Genomic DNA, 17,616 nt, shown 5'->3' on the forward strand with positions numbered 1-17,616 from the left:
CCATAATTTTTCATGTTGCATTCACTGGATATCCAAATACTGGTGGGTGTTAGGATGTTATATATCACGAAACATACATGCTTTTCTGGCAACTCACTGGTATTCTCTCAATACTTTCGAATTAGAACATCAACGGCCAGTAGGTACATAAGTATAAAATAAACTACCAATCATCTTTGAAAAGAGCTTAACACCACTACTGAAAGGCTGAAACAACAGCTATTAAGGAAAATCTTGCTTTAAACACTAAACCAGAAGCTTTCAGAAGACAAAACTACCTCTCAAACCTTGCAATTTTTCAAAAAATAACTTCTCAGTCAAATTGCCTGTGGCACAGTTAGAGATACAATTTCTTTAGTTATTACACAGGCCAGATTTTTTTTTTATCAAAGCCTGCCTCCTTGTGTTTGCAGAATAACATCTCAAAGTAGTCAAACAGGCAGACTCATGTAAGTTTTTAACATAAGGAATCACCAAACACTTATTTTCCTTTTGCTAGGCAATCAATGTAGCATCCTTTACTGGTATTCCCTTCTATCTATTGAATCGGACAACCTTTACTGAACCTAAAATAGCTACATACTTAACGACAATTTAACAAAATAATATGAAATGTGAGAAAAAGTATCATATGGGGAGGTAAGCATTTTAAAAGAAGGTGGTAGGTTACCGCAGTGCTGAACAATTACATTAAAATGTCTAATCCCTTTAAAAGGAGAATTATTTTGTGAGATCACGTCCTGTACAACTTAAAAAAAAAACCCCAGCAACTTGGTTTCTTTATTTCTCTGCAGTCTACTTAGACTGTAGAGAATTTTAGAACGAAGTAAACTTATGGCACATTACCAACAAAACTGTACAAATTTTACAACCAAGTAAACTTACGGCACATACTGTCAGGAAGTAAATGTATTTTAATTGCTTCAACCAATTATGTCCATCTACTAAGAGTGGCCAGGGCTAAAAAAATTAACAGTTTACAAACAACATATAAAGCTACTGATTATAGGCTGCTTTGAATTTGAATACCTAAAAATGGAGTTAAGCCTGAAGGCTTTGTAAGGAATACACAGCACTACCAGAACTAAAACCATTTTTTAATTTTTGCAATGTTTCTAGCAAGTACCACAACAAAAAGCATCTGTGATGTGTTATGGTACACGAGAGCATCAACGTTGCTCTTCAGTGGTACACGGCAGTTGAAAAACACAAATCATCCCTGCTGTAGCTATCCATATTATGTAAAACAGAGATTAATGTTAATCAAATTACAGATTCTTTAAATCAACATATGCCAGCAATACCAAAAAAGCAGGAGTCCTGACTTCACCCCAAGCCACTGCGTCTTGTTCCTTGTCTTTGTCTGTATGGGAACACAGCTGTTTAAGCGGTAGTGAATTGGCCTGGCTGAAAAATAGCTTATTGTTGGTTTTCATCATACGATTACATCAATGTTTGCTTCTGAAGCACATTAGGGTTGGGAATGAGAGGCTAGAGAAGGACTACAGTATCTTCTTTAGGTGGCAGTGCTGATTTATGCTAGTTTAACACTTCATATCAACTACACTCAAAAAACATGAGAAAAAATTTTAAAATGGTGTATACAATGTGCAACTGTCATTCAAATTCCCAGCTCTGAGAGCATACCTCTGGCACCAGTGGATGCTGATGAGAGACAAAAATATTAACGCGAGGAGTAAGTAGTTCCTCCCAACAATTTTATTGCTAAGCTATAGAAAGTAATATTTTAGGTTGCAAACACACCTTACCAGAGTTCACTTGCATCTGATATTCAAATTAGTTTGTGTTGCAGCTCTTATTATCAGAAATATACAAGTGAAATTGAACTAAAATGCACATAAATCAAAACCTAGCAAACATACATCCATGCTGAAAACTACCGTGCAGTGGAAACATTAATATTAGGACTAAAGTTTTTTTTCTAGTGATGAATCACTTCTGGCAACATTCCAAAGTTATAAACATTTTACTCTTTTCTTCAAATTGGTAGTTACATCCATCATAAGACCAAAATTCAGATGTTCCCCCTCACGCAGTGGCTGTGCAAGCAGACCTGTGACAAAACACGCAGCACTCTCCCATCAGATCACCTTTCACTGCAGGGTCCACTTGGCGGGCTGCTGTGCCACGCCACCCTCCTGGTCCCATCACATGTGCAGTGCCAGGCACAGGCCTGCAGACGTGGCTGGCAGAGGAGCACAGGCACAGAGAACACAACATGTTCCGGCACACACCAAGCTTTCCTCACACTATTCCTTCCACAAAATACATTATAGCAAATGTACAGAGTTCCTCAAACACATTTCAAAGGCTCAACAAAGAGATGTTTAGGTTTTTTCCATCGACACACCTAATGAGAAACATTGCTTTCAAATACTGAAAAGTATCCTGAAAATTTTTTGTATACTCAGACTTACACTTTAAATAACCTACGTTTTTAGGAAAGCTTTTATTATTGATAGCATGCAAGAAGTATGTACAGTATATTTTTTGACAGTAGCAATATTAATACTTCAGGATTCCACACAATTTTTCCAAACCCACAATGTTCAAAATTAATGGTTCATAAACCTTATTTTTGCTTTAAAGCCAGAATTAAACTAACAAAAAAATTCCTATGAAACAGGAATTCCGCATTTTAGTCAATCCAGACAAAGTCATCAACCATGGGAGAAAGTAAGTGTCATCAGAGGAACAGTGGTGAAAATTAATTCTTCTCCTTTGTGCATTTAAAAGAACAAAGGATCCAAGCAAGACCTGTCTTGTAAAAGAAGTGTCACTGCTTTTTACTTTATCTAATGAGAAAAGTATCTCTAGAACAGTCTTCACTACACTCAGTAATGAATCGGACGTGCTGAAGTACTCAAATGAAAAAATAAGATATGCAAATTTTCAGGCTAATGAGGACAGAGAATGAAAAGGACTTTACAGAAAACGGTAATTATTCAACACAGTTATTTTTTTCCTGTACACTAAGGCTTACATTAAGTTGCAGAATGTAAAAGACATTAAGAAAAATAGAGATCAGCCACCAAAACATTTCTGTTTTAAAATATAGACTTGTATTTTGTTACCTACACTAAATGCTAGCTTTTATTGTACAGCCAGACAGGGCTTCACATCCAGAAAAAAAACCCACAGAAATAAAGAAAAATAAGAAAACAGTGCAATTTGACCTAGCTGGTGCTTCCTGCCACAAAAAGTCCTGTGATTTTCCAGTAAAAAAAAGCAAGTATGACTGAGAACATCCAGTGTTCTAATATGTGGCTATCCTACTTCTCTGGTGTCACTTTTCCACATTAGCACGGTATTCCTGCATAACACCTAAAAATTAAAATTATTCTTGTGACACTGAGCTGACAGTTTTTTCAGAGCTTTCTGAAGTCTGAATTTCATGAGTTCATCCTTCTAAACTTAAGATTCCCTTACAAATTAAACTACCAGTTCTACCTCTATTTTTTTACCTATTTTTGAAGACAAACTATTGCCAAGTGAACTCCCCAAACAACGTCCTCATATATCAATACAAACAAAAAAATAAAAATAAACACACATTCCTGCTGATCTGCTTAGAAGTCTTAGAAGTTTTCCGAGTGTGGCGATTAACTGTGACAGGAATTTAAGACTACTAACAGGCTTGCATTTCTTAATTAACCATGGAAAAATCTTTTAGAAAGGCTCATAGACCATCCTAACCCCATAAGTTAGCTTGAAAAATTTACATATTAATTTGAAAGATTTACAGTAAGATTTAGCTGTGTTCATTTCAATGAAACAAACAAAAAACGAGCCACCCGCTCTGCTCCTTAAGAGAACCCTAAGAAGTGACAGCGCTTCACAAAAAAATAAAATCAACGCTATTAAAAGAATTAAAAACTCTCAAACCCAAATTGCTTACTCGGGTACAGGACAGAAAGAAGGTCTTTTCAGCAGGAGAAAAACTCTGAAAAGACTCTCCAATGTTAGCCTTTTGTGACGCTTATTAGGACTATCCCAACGCAGAAGCCCTGACTTTACACACGCGCGTACAATCACGTTTTTAGGCTGCTGGCATATCCACCACGACTGCAAAGAGGCTTAACTCTGCAAAAATAGAGCCCACGAGAGACGGGCTGGGGCTCGCAGCTGAAGCAGCCCACAGGGAAGACCGTGAACACCCCGTACCGCCCCAAGAGGTGGGGCTTCCCCCCTACCTCCCCCCGCTCCCACTTCTCAGTACAGCCGACGGGCGCTCGGCGCAACCCAACAACCCAGCCGGACGGCGGGAGGGGCGCGCGGCGACTGCTGGCCGGGGGGGCAAGTAGCAGGGCAGGGCAGGGCAGGGCAGGACGGGCCGGGCCGCGACGGGCCGGGCTCGGGGTCCAGCGGGGCGGGGCAGCGCTGCGGCCGCCTCACTCACAGTAATACGCCACCACCGGCTCTCGCTTGTCCAGCTCCTGCGCGGTTCGCAGATGGTGCTGGATGCTCTTGAACTGCGGCGGCAGCGGGGGAAGCGCCGTGGCCGCCATCACGGGGGCGACAACACGCAACGGCAACAACAGGCGGCCGACAGCGACTCCGGCTCCCGAGCCTGGCGCCGGCCGCTTCCGCTTCCGGCAGGGGACGCCAGGGCGCCTGCGCGGTGGGCGGGCGGCCGCCTGTGGCGGGGCGCTCTGGGAAGAGCGCCCCCTGCTGAGCGGGAGGGGTGGGGGACGGAGCCGGGGTCCGGGCGGCTTCGCCGGGCAGGTTGGCCCGTCGCCGCGACAGCCTCCCCGTCTCTGGGGCCGTACAGCCTCACGCGTCTCCTGCGTGGCTCGTCAGTGTTGGAAGCGTGTCCCACAGCCGCCGCGCGGAGGGGACTGCAGACCCCGGAGGCGGCCCGGGCTTCCCCGGGCCCTGCCGGCGGAATGGCGGCCTGGCCCCGCTTCTGTGGCCGCCCCAGCCCTCCTCTGCCCATTCCTTTGGCACGTCAGCCCAAAGAGCCGTGGGGACCTTGCCCTTGGAGGTGGAGCTGCAAGAAAAATCCCTTTTTCAGGTTGAAAAACCTTCCCCTTGAGCTGCCCCGAGGCTCGCCAGAGGTACGGGAGGGCCCGAAGCGCCGAAGCCCACCTCTGCTCCTGGGCCTCAGCCCTTCCTCCCGCTGCCACTCGCTGGAGAAGCCTTGTCCCCCCGTGGCCTGGCTAATAGCGTGTTCACCGGGCTGCGCCGCTTCCCGGCAGCGAGTCCCCTAACCTGGGAAAGCACATCTTGCAGGATCACCGCTTCCCACAAAACTTTCTCAGAGGAACCTCCCAAGGATTTCTCTTTGTGCTGGGAGGGGATAGGAACAGCAAAAGAAATGGGAGCAGCTGAAGCAAAATGGTTTCAAATGGATCTCAAAATTTGCAAAATTACTATTATTATTGCAGTGTTGTCATGGTTTAGGCTGGTTTGGCCACTAAATGAACAACAGGTGCTCTCGTTAACCTCTCCCTTCCCAGAAGAGAAGGGAGAGAGAGTAAGACAGATTTACGGATTGAAAAAGAAACTAAACAACTTTAATGAAATATTAATAATAAAAAAAATATTAAAATAATGAAATACGTATGATATATACAAAACCAGTATCAAGCTCCCAGGTTGACGATCACATCACCAGCAGGCACTGGGAAAGTTTCAGGCTGGACTCAGTGATAGAGGGGATCTGGATTCAGGAATGCACGGATTAGGATCAAAGACAGATGAACAGAGTCCTCCTCAGACACTGGCCATTGAAGAATGAGGCTGACCCCTTTGATCCCTCAGCTTTATACCAAGCATGAGGCAGTTGGGATGGAATACCCTGTTGGTCAGTTTTTGGTCACTTGTCTTGTCCTCTCCTCCCCACAGGTGCAACCCCTCTACGCTTTTCTGCTTCCACCACTCCAACTTGATACCTCACAAAGTCAGCTGACCTTGGTTGTTAGAGCAATAAGTGTAAGCAGGAGCCTCTTCATACCATTCCTTGGTATTAACTATAAACATCTGAGGTTATCTGCTAGAAGCAGACACTGTCTGAAAAATACACTGTTAATTTTAGGGAGTTAGTTAGTTAGAAGAGACTTAACTGAAAAGTAGAATTACTGAAAAGAAAATTGGTTCTGTTTTACCTCAAACCAGGACAAGTGTCTGTCATCTTCTCATTCTGACAGCATAGTTAAATGATTTTTTAATTTCTTTTAAATGGCCCTGTTGCCAAACCTCCGCCTCATCTCAAAATGGCTGTCTACAAGACAGGAGAATGTCAATGCTCCAAGGCATAAAGAAAGATGCGTGTTGGAGGGAGGCACGGGGTAGGACAGGTGGTTGCGTTGTCTCATTGCTATCATGGGAGAGTGCTGAAAAGAGAACAGGAGGGAAATGATGGCTGAACAGAAGAAAGGAATACAAGAAAGGAACAGAACAAGGAGTGGTTATAGGACTGGGATGTTGTGGTGGTGTACTAGAAGTTGGCTGGCCCAGAGCAGCTATACCTTTGATGTAAAGGCAATCTCATCACTTACTGGGTGTATTTAGCCTGTTTCATTGAAGATGATGGAGGGAACAATTAACGGCTCTTTGTTAAGTGAGAACTTAAATGGGCATGATGACTGGCTAGAGACAAAACTGACTGTAAATGCATGAGCTGGGGATTGCTTTGAGTGCAAAATGAGGCAGCTAGAGTATGGTGGAAAACAATGACAAAGTCAAAGAAGCACTTATAACGTGACCCTGATGTAAGCAACAAAAATACTTCCTACTGTGTTCAGGGAGACAGGACTTCGCGTTCGCTGTGTAAAGAAATAGAATTGAATCAAAGAATCCCCAAGTGTGTTACATAATTCCTTTCACAATGGCAAAAAAAGCCTTCAGGATCATCTCAAATATTTGCTCAGCATTTGAGCTAAAATCAGTGCAACACTGAGAAATGCACGCAGGCATGTTATAAATCTCAGAGGGAGTAAGGGTGGAAGGAAGCTGATAGAAAGTAATGTAAATGAGGACAATAGTGGTGGGAGTTTGGAAGACTAAGAGAAAGAAAAATTTACAGACACTTGAGAATACAATGAGTGCCAGGAAAAAAAATGGCAAATCTAGGAAAGAGAAGTGTTGACAACCATGGGGAAATGGTTTCTTTACATGGACATAATATCTCCATCAACGTGTTCCAGAAACCAATGACGGAATCAGTCACAGAAAAACATTTGCACTAAAAGGCAATAATACGCATTTTTTTTTTAAATGAAAAACTGAAACTGAGGAATTTGACAATTTTAATTTCATAGAAATTGCAGAAAAAATCTGCATTGTATCTGATTAGGAAGAAGAACACATTTTGATTGGTCCAGGTTTTGACTGCCAAGGGAAAGGGCATGGTGGTGGGTAATCCAGCCCCTAGAGCACCCCCTCCCAGGGATCCTCAGACAGTCCCATGCCAGTCCTGGCTCTGCAAGGCTCTTGATGGCAATAGGGAAGTCCCCTGAGGGGCTGGGGGTTTTGGCACTCCTCTGACCTTGCTGAAGTGTTTTGAAATCTGCAGAACAACAAGCGATGCAAATATTAAGCACCAGGGAAAATACTGACAAGGTTGTGGTGAAGTTATTTTATTATTATACAAACATCTGATTAAGTGTGATTTGAGTACAGTTGGTCATGACTATACCTAGCACATGGAAGTAAATTCTTTTTAGTAGTAATATATATATTGTATGTTATGTATAAATAAAAAGATGGGGTTTTTTTACCTGAGATTTAGAAGTTTAAATTGCAAAGAATAATTCCAGATAGAGCATAGAATTCTAGAATTGTTTTGGTTGGAAGAGACCTTTAAGATCATCAAGTCCAATTAACACTGCCAAGTTACCACTGGACCATGTCCCTCAACACTACATCTACATACTGATGTATACAACAGAAAATTAAGCATTTATTAGGCAAAGTACATGGCATGTTATGCAACCAAGAAGTTAGCACAGTGATTCTTATTCCATTTGTAATGCTTGCAAATACCAAATAACTAGTTTAATATTGCACAAATCTGATAGTATTGACTGGACATAGGTTTAAGACAACATAACATATTCTGCAGGGAAAAAATAACACAACATTAATGCTTTAATACAGTGAATGTATTGAAATTTATAATTTTCTTCTTGATTGGCATATTAAAAAAATCACACATCTAGTTATGACCCACTTTGATTTAAATGGCCCAGAATCAATCAAATCCAAGACACCTAAGTCATGCAGCTCCATTTATGTCATGAGGACTGCTTTTTTGGGTAAGGATTACAAAGTTCCTATAACTCAGCCTTGTTTGGGATGGCTTAACTAGTGGTTGGTGCTAAAAGATTTTGTAGTAATTTTTCTAGAATTTTCCAAGTATTCCTGGAAGGACCCAAACTTAATTCAAGAAGCAAAGATGTTCTTCCCTTTAGTGTTAGAGGCCTCAAACTGTGTCCAAAGATGCTGATGGATTCCTCTTGACTTTGCTGATTCCTGGATCACTGTTAGAGGAGTGATGAGTCTGAGTCTCTCATTTCACTGAGATTCGGAACAGAAGTTGTTCAATTTAGTAGCTGTAGAAAATGCTGAAAGAGGAAGACACCTTTTTTTTTTTTTCCTAGAAATTTATGAGAATTGAAAAACAAATGGAAAAAAGCTAATTGTTATGATTGCTATTTGTACATATTTTATACAGTAAACTACCTCCTCCTTTCTTTCCAGTTCTGAAATCTTTTTTTTTGCCATTACCTCACTTCAGCACAAAGAATTAAATAATTTCTAAGTTTAAGATGTCTGCTAGTCCTTAAGAAGAAACCGTCGCACAGAAAAACATCTGATATCTATATAAAGTTCAAGACCTAACCTATACAAATACACTTATTGCATGGAATAATTTTAGTATGCAGACATCTTTTTAACTGTTATTCTAGCAACTTTAGTCAGAGCAATCAGAAGTTAGATGTGACACACACAGCAAAAAATTCTGTGGGCCCAATTCCGCAGTCACACACAAGCAAAACTCTCACTGAAATCAAGGCATGACTGGACCCAGAAAAGGCTTTTCTTCAAGATTTTCTTTTGATACTACCCTGCAGCGGTAATCATGAGTGCAGTTCTCTTCTGCAATCATTGTTATAAAACTGCAGGTGGGCAGGGTGGTAAATTACTAGGAGTGATTGACATCATTGAGTTTTTAAGAAACCTAGCCTTCTACATGAGATCTCAAAAATTTCGGCAACACACAAGACCACTGTAATCACAGTAAATGTGTACATCGCAATAAGAAAAATTGTCTTTTCGAAGTGCTCTGGCACCATGCACCGGGTAATGTTAAACTTTTTTTCAAATGCTCCCATATCACACATGTAGATTGCATTCACTTTGAAACCAAAGAGCTGAATCTGAAGCCAAAAAGCCACAGCTTCAAGGATAACCCTTAAGAAAACAGAGAAGACATAAAAACTGCTGTAGAATGACTTTTGGAGGATATCTTCTTGTTTGATGCTCTTACACGCAGCATAAAGGTGAAAAAAGGCTCCGGGTACCAGCACAATCACCAGCTGTAACGCCCAGAATACCTAAAATGTAGCAGAAACGTAGCTGTCAGGTCATTTACAACTGCATCAGGACAGCTAAAACATGCACATATTGGAACATTTTGCAAGTCTGTTTTTATATGTGTATCAAATGTATAGACACTTAGACGACAATAAAGGTAAAAATCACTGTTATGTTTTAATTGGAAAAGTTCAGTTGGTTTCTGAAAAGTGAGGGTTGTTGGTATGATGGATAGAAAGCACAACTCCTTATTTAGTCACAGATGAAAGGTTATTAAAAAGAAAATATTAATGAAAAAGCTAAGTGATAATTAGCCCAATCAGTTGCTACTTCTTATATGGAACAATTATGTTTAATTTTTTCGGTTCGTTTTCTTAACATTGGATTTCTACAATAAAAAAAAAAAAAAAGAGAATTACCTGAGGAGTTATAGGCCTGAACTGGTTGTAACAGAAAAGATTAACCTCTCTCTTGTCTGGGTCACAGCTGAAATGCAAGGCCTCATTTCCATAAACAGCAAAGCCCAAAACGCCAAGGAAAAACATGCGGACTGAGCCAAAGAAAAGAGTATGGAATTGGCCAATTACCGTTGGTGGCCTGAGCTGCAAATCACAGGGTTATTCAACATGAAAACAAAAATGAACAGCATTACTGTTGGAGGCCTACTTGCTCTTTTTCATTATCCAAAATATTTATTTCATTCTCTTTGTTTGAAAAGCAGTTTGCCTATGAAGGCTGCAGTAGCTTTCTAAAATAATAATGGCTTAGAGCACTTTATTGTTGCTACTAATTTTATAAAAAACATTCATCTGTCTAGCACTTAGCAGTTAATTTCTTTCGCTGCCTTTATCTGTGTTCTGCTGTGGCAGAATGCACCCAATGGAGCTCATCGCTTGGACGGAAAGTCCGTTCATTTTGCTGTTGTATCGATTTGCGTGATGTCAGATGACGGCAACATAAGGACCACCATGTCGTTAACCGTCGTTAACGCTAATTAGGCTTGCAAATTAAATTTCAGCTTCCCCAAAGGGGCATTGCTGGCGCCCAGGCAGGCCTCTTTCGGTGGCCGTCGAGTCCCTCCCGGGGAGCCCCAGCGGCCGAGCGGGCCGTGACGGGCGGAAGACATCCCGCACCGCCGCTCGGGGATGGGGGACGCGGAGCCGCTCCCTGCCGCTTTGAGGCCGGACCCCTCGCTCCCGGCTCCGGCCCCGGGGCCGCCCCGGCGTACTCACACATCCCTCCGAGAAGCTCCGCATATAGTTGGGGGACATGTCCGGGGAAGGCGCCCTGAGCCGGCGGCGGCGGCCGGACCCAGCCCCCGGCCCCGGATCGCTCCGCCCTTTGCCGCCGGGCGGTCCCCGGCTCTCGGGCAGGGAGCGGGCTCGGCGACAGCGGGGCCGCCGGCGCCGGGCGGTAATCCCCGGCCAGCACCGTCAGCAGCGGCGGCCGCCGCCTCCGCCGCGCCGCCGCCGGGTGCTCCCCTGCCCCTGCCCCGCCGCCTTCACCCCCCCCTCGGGGAGCACGCTGTACCCACCGGCCCGGCCCCGGCAGCAGGGCCGCCCCCCGCGTTGCCTCTCTCCCGCCCCGGTCCCTGTCCCGGCCCCGGGCGGGGGTAACCGGCATCCGCACACCCGCCACGGAGCTCTCGGGGCTGCTGCCGGCGGAAGAAGCCGGGTCCCCGCCAGCCGGGGCACAGCGGCAGCCTCCTGGGCTGCTGACAGGTTCAATTTGCACCATCTAGAGCTTAATAACTTATTTTTAGCTGAGTCCAATAAAAAGTAAAGATGCAGCCAAACTTGGAAGCTGCAGGAACAAAATTCTGAATTCAAAGAAGTAACAGCAATTCAATTAAAACGAATAATGCTAACCACTCCAATACAGGTACAAATAACTTAATGGCAATAATTGCTATTAATAATTTGCCAGCCTACAACATATGCGCAGTTGAAAGGAATCCAGAAGACCTGTGCGTGAGACCTCATGCATGCGCCAGGGACTCCTGCTGGGAAACAGCTGCAGGGACCTACATTGGGTTTGAACCTAGTGGGAGTTTTCGGAGAAGGTGGAGAGAGAAAGGATGGGGATGGGAAACCAGAGGAGGGGAAGAGGCAGCTCATCATTCAGGCACTGCTGCGCGGTAGCTTATTCAGTGTTCTGAAGAGGATGCACAGGAAAGTGAAATCCACCAAATCTAAGAGGGACATTTAGTCTTTTGCCTCCAAACTCAGGAGAGATCCTCCCTTGGAATTGGTTGCAGCATGACTTCAAGCTGATGTAACAAGAAGTATTGCCCCTGCTGTGATGTATGCTCATAGGCATGGAAACATAGGCAGGAGGAGGGAAGAGATGGGAATCAGGGCTCATTTTATGTGTGGCTTTAGCTGCTGTGGCAGTAAAAGGTACCACAATGACTGTATTAATGCCATGATTAGAGTAACTGTTGCAAGACATCAGAATACCCTTTGTAAGGGGAACCTGCCCTGCATCTGCTGAAGTAGCTCGAGTACAAAGGTGAAATGCCCTTCAGTAAGTGTGTCTTATTTACTACAGCTCCTTTTTCAGGCAGTTAATTAAATGTCTATTTATCTCCTGGAGGCCTGTAAAAGGTGCTGTATTAGTAGCACGGAGACTGGGTTTCTAAGCATTTTTTAATGCAAACTGCCACTCCACTGCATGGAGAGAATGCTGAGCTTTGTATGTATTGAATGAACTGAAAGCAATAATGTCTCATGGTGGTATGTAATCTGCAATAAAATACTGGGGTTCTCAGGATGTGTGACTAACCTTCACAAAAAAGCAATAATTGTGGTTACAGTGAGTTGTTTTTCTTCTGCTTGTAATACATATGGAGCTTAATTATCATCCAAACCCAATTTTTAATGTTCCCACAATACTATAAAATTACTAAATTACCTCAGCATGCTGGACAGATGTTTAATATCAGTAATATTTTAATCATTTAATTCTTTTAAAATGTGAATTGCTGTTGAAAACCTACTGTTGAAGGTACTTCAAGAACACTTGTATTGGCATTTTTTATGATCTCTTTAAACAGAAATGTTTAAAAGGCAATAATGGGAAAACTGAAAAGCTCCTGGTTTCTAACCTGAGATAAATCTTTCAATACTTTTCATTATGCTTAGTATCATAGCAATTATTTTTACGTTAACTGATCAACATGAACCCACAATAATCATTAAGTTTGGTCAGAAAGCATTTGATTTTGCTATAGGTAGAAAAAATATTTAAGAACACATTTTAGGTAAAAAGCTTCACTATACAAATGCTACTTTGTATCTTCTTATTGTTAAGTGAGGATAACATAATTACTTACCTGACCAGATCGTCTAATCTAACACAATCTCTGTATGACCTCGGTAACATTATGGATACTTGAATTCCTGTCCTGTGATAAAAATGCTAAAATAAGAGTTAGCTGTCAATGCTCTGCTTTAGTTCTGGGAACACATAAGGGATACAACTGCACTGAAATAAAAACCGAATTCTGGAGAGGTTGTCAAATAAACCCAATACAAACCCCATGGGTGTCTGCACCCAAACCCCACTGAGTGTGATGAATGGCCCCACAATAAAAGTGTTGGTTTCTTTGAAGTGGCTCAGTACCTGTCCTGTGAGCTGAAGCACAGGAAGGCCATTATCTTTGCATGAGGAGGAACTAATAGCAATGTTTTTCTTTTGTCATGTGTGTTCAATAGTGTGCTTCGTAACACCACATTAAGAGGATGACTTGAGTAGAGTAAGCTGGCATTGTGCATTCCTTTTGAATGCAGTCTGCTAAGGCAACTCAAGCTGTTCCTTGGGACTTTCTTGACAGAAAATCATTATTTGTTTTGAGTCTGCAGGAGTGGCTGTCTGTTGGTTTCCTCTCATGCGCAAATGCAATGGAAGATGTTGATATCACACTTGCTTCTAAGTGAGTCCTAAGCCTGGCTTTCAGCTCAAGGTTGCAACTGAGCAGTGCGCTCTTTAACCTTTTAATGAGTTGAAGTTCTACTAAGTAATCACAGTTAAACAAATGGAAAATAAATACATGCATGAAGATGCACTTGTGCTTAGTGGGATGAGCGGCGTGTTTAACAGTAAGCACCCTGATCATTGCTTAACTAGTGTGGTTAAATGTAGTGGCACCTATTATACTTGGGTCATGAAAATGGCACAAAATGAAATGGCACAAAAAACGAACTGCTGTCAATACGGTAAGTTTTTGTCTGCCAAAAGACAGCTTGCATGCCTAAATCTTGGAGAACAACCTCTTCTGCCAGCTTTTCAGGAAGCACCTGAATTTCCCTTTTGGTTTGCAGAGTTCCCCACGTCGAAGCTTAGGCCCAGTAAAGGCCTCTAATAGCTGCAGACTGGTGCCTCCACTGCAATTTGCACCTGAGATGGAGGTTGCCTCACCTTCAGCTAGGGCAGGTGGCGTGGGAGGCAAGTGCCTTCCACAGATCCTCCTGGCTGCCTGATGGTTTGTTTATGTTTAGCACAAAGAGTGGCGGGCGGGATGCAAAATCTGGGAGTTGAGAAGGATGGACTAAAGAAAGTCTGGGTTTATGGCACAGGGGTATGGGCTCAGTCATGGTGCTCAGTGTGGGGAGATGAGTGTCACACATAAAGCTTCTTCACCACTTCTTTGTGGTTTTTTTTGTTGTTTTGGTCTTGGTTTTGGTTTTGTTTTTGTTTTGCTTGTTTGGGTTTGATTTTTTTTTTAATTACTGCAAAGTCTGTTCAATGTAAAAAGCATATTTTGAAAAATTAAGAAATAGGCATGATGAATCACTTTAGCTTTCTTTTCTAGAGTCACGCTGTCCAGTCATGCAGACTTAATGAAGAGGAATTTCCATATTGGTGTTCATGGCAGCTTTACCAGGCCTGGGAGGCCACAAACTCCTGCTTGCAGCCACTGCTCCAAGGACATTGTACTGCTGGTGGACACAGCTCAGCTCTGACCACAGAATGAAGCTACTTCTTCTGTTATCTGGAGTCTAGAAGGGGAAAGGGCTGCATGATGTCTTTTCTATTGGTTGGCTGCTGCTTAGAAGTAATCCCTGAGCAGCTGTGGTTGAACTCAGCATTTCATTTTTTAAGATATCTAGTTTGCTATCTTATGTCATTTGTGACATTCTCTACACAAATCCACAACAGTTCTTCTTTTTAGATTAATTCTGCTCATATCAATTTCTCCTAGGGAATGCATTAGCAGTGCCTATGAGCTGATTAACTTTCAGTGCTATTTTACTAGTAAGAGTCATAGAGGTTTGATGTCAAGATGTCTAACCTTAGAGTCTGAGGTCTGGCCTAAGAGATGTGGTCTTAGCAGCTGAACATTTGTCCTCCTTGGAGGCTCCACGACATGGAGTGTTTCATACCCAGGTAGACAACCCTCCTTTCTCCAACTCTGCCTGCTGTTCCCAGCTGCTTCTTGAGTCCACTTCCAGCTACCCACATAGTAGCAACAGCAAATCCTATTATGTATTCTGAAATGAGGGGATAGGGGAAATGATCTGTTTCTGTATTCTCTTGTCCTTTAAATAGAGCGCCTGACTCAAGAAGCTGAAAGGAATGGAGGTCTCTGCCTAAAACCCCCTCCACCAAATTAAGAAAGCCTGTATTCAAGTAACAACAAAGAAGACACGACTTACTTAAGATTATTGTACATCTAACTGTCTGGGGGAAGTCACTCTCTCGTACAATGCATCTTCACTTTTTCCAACTGTATCTGCTGGTCTAATGTGTGATACTACAAGAATTTCTCTCAGGTTTGTTTCCTAATGCTCAGTTTTTAAAATCAAATAGTATTTGTTCCTTTTTTGTTGCCTTGTTTCTTTTTAATGCATGACTGATATCAGGCCTTCAAACATGATTACTTTCAGGGTTGCATTTGAACACAGTTCTCCTTTAGTTTGCAAGCACGCATACTTAATTAAAGGCTACTTACTGCAGGTAATTTTTGTGGCAGATATGCTTGGCTCTTCATGGGACTACACAAAGTTTGTCGTGATGTGCAAATCTGGAATTAGCCCTGGAATTATCAAGTGCCTTGAGCTGCACAAACACGTGAAAGGAGCCTTTTCCCCTCTTAGAAGCAGTTCTCGGTAGAGGGCGTTTGTGAGATGAGTGGAATTCCTCATTCCTACACAGACTGGTATTTCCTTCCTACATTTGGGAATTACCGATGAGGCAGATTTGCCTCCCACCTTTCCAAGTTGTTGCAGTCCCTGCCCTGTGGCGCTACACTCCCAGACGCGCTCCGTCTGCGCTGGCTGATTTCAGCCTATGCACGTTTTCTTTCCCATCAAGGAGACTTACCTGTGGCGCTCGCGCTCCTTTGCTCTTGTGCTAAGTACTGTGTCACGTCTCTAGACTATACTCTGAAATAACATCCAAAGAGTTGGATGGATTCTTTTGGAAAAGAGAATGTTTGAAAAGAGAATGACGAACAGTTTGTATGTGAGAATCGGAATTCCGTCTGGTTTATGTCAGGGTCTGTGGATCTTTTCCCTCTCCTTTTTGCCTCTGCAGGAAATTGTATTGATGCAGTTTGAGTATATTCCCTTGTCTTTACACAGACATCTGTTGAATGACATTAGGAGCGTAATGTAACTTTCTATTTCCTTTGAGATGGAGACACTCATAGTCTCCAAAGCTTATTTCCTCATTGTTCAGAGTTATGAAAATATAAAGTAGATAAAATCAAGTAATGACAAAAAACCAGGAACATAAATTCCCACTTAATATGTTCCTAATTCCTCAACCTTAGGAATTCCATCCTTTGGACTAAAGGGCAGGTAAAAATTATTAGGATAGAAGAAATTCTTATGTGTGTTGTGTAACAGAAAGCAGTGGTGGTGTGGTATGAAACAGAAAGCAAGTGGTCTCACCTTCCTCCACGCAAACTGCAAGGAGTTTATGCCAATAGAAGCTTTTGAAGTGTTCTCTTCCGAACAAAAAGACTCATCTTCTTGATGTCTCAGGTAAATGAATATTAAAGACATGCTGACTTTAAACTATTCTCCCAATGGGAATCATATTGATTGTTCACATATAAACCCATTTTCAAATAAATTAGTGAAAGAGCTATACTCTGAGATCAGTGTTAAAGACACATATTGAATCCAACCAATGGGAATCAAAAAGACTGATTCGGACTGTTTGCAGAAATCTGAATATTGATGGTCTTAGACAAGTTTGTGTACACTCAGCGAAGTAGAAGGTACCAGCAATTGTGATAAATACCCAGACTGACACTAAGGCTGCCTTAGAGGGAAAGTAGTTGAATTTATGGAGGAAACTTTATCAGTAACAAGAATCACTTCCAGAGGATCTCTGTGGGAATTCTGATCTGCTACCTAGTGGTAAAGGTGAAGTCTCTAGCCTGATCATTTCTGAGGACTGGCACTGGCTGGGTGTTCTAATAACTAATCAACATTATATGAATAAGTAATTTACACAACTGTAACACATTTATAAATTCAGGGAAGTGAGAAGAGTCGCAAAGATCAATCAATACTTGCAGCAAGGTGTGATTTTTAAGAAGCAATAATACTTTTTGATTGATAATCTTAGTAAAAGGTTATTTAAAATAAATCGCTCATGTCTTTTAAATTTAATTCCTACACTGAACAGCATGCCATGGACGGGCTATGTATTGCTGCACACATGACCTGCTTTGCTTCTGGTATTTCAGTGGCCAAACTCTTTCTCCCATTTCAGCAAGTCCACCATGCATTCATTTGCTTTCTCCATACACCTGCCATACACATAAGCCTATAGGGCTTCAAGCACTGTTTTAAAAGTATGAACAAGCAAGTTCACTCATACATCCTCCTTTTTGAGAAGAGGAAGGAAAAGAGTCAGTCTGCAGAGAATGTTACTGGCAAATGCTGTTATTCCTCTGCCTGAACCCTCTATCTTGAAAACTTCAGTCCAGTAGGTCTGCCTCTCTTTCAGCATATTTGCACTGCTACCTACATTCATGGCTTCTTCTGGAAACAGATGGGGCTGTTTGGAAAGCCTACACATATGCGCACACTAGGAAGT

General features: G+C 42.4%; 2 protein-coding genes across 3 annotated transcripts in view; both read right to left on the reverse strand.

Annotated features, from left to right (window-relative positions):
* Window positions 1-4,612, reverse strand: part of VTA1 (vesicle trafficking 1) — a 41,168-nt gene extending 36,556 nt beyond the window's left edge. For both annotated transcript variants that reach the window (XM_063329457.1, XM_063329456.1), the window contains exon 1: window positions 4,421-4,612. In XM_063329457.1, the coding sequence (XP_063185527.1) occupies window positions 4,421-4,529 (109 nt within the window). In that variant the 5' untranslated portion in view covers window positions 4,530-4,612. The remainder of the gene's footprint in view (window positions 1-4,420) is intronic.
* Window positions 4,613-7,737: 3,125 nt separating this feature from the next.
* GJE1 (gap junction protein epsilon 1) lies at window positions 7,738-10,979 on the reverse strand. The gene is made up of 3 exons (XM_063331050.1): window positions 10,794-10,979; window positions 9,981-10,163; window positions 7,738-9,581 (listed from the first exon to the last, which is right to left on the reverse strand). The coding sequence occupies exons 1-3, from the start codon at window positions 10,830-10,832 to the stop codon at window positions 9,186-9,188; spliced, it is 618 nt and encodes a 205-aa protein (XP_063187120.1). The 5' UTR covers window positions 10,833-10,979; the 3' UTR covers window positions 7,738-9,185.
* Window positions 10,980-17,616: the final 6,637 nt, after the last annotated feature.

This window comes from Chroicocephalus ridibundus, chromosome 3, assembly GCF_963924245.1.
Source record: "Chroicocephalus ridibundus chromosome 3, bChrRid1.1, whole genome shotgun sequence".
Classification (NCBI taxonomy): Eukaryota; Metazoa; Chordata; class Aves; order Charadriiformes; family Laridae; genus Chroicocephalus; species Chroicocephalus ridibundus.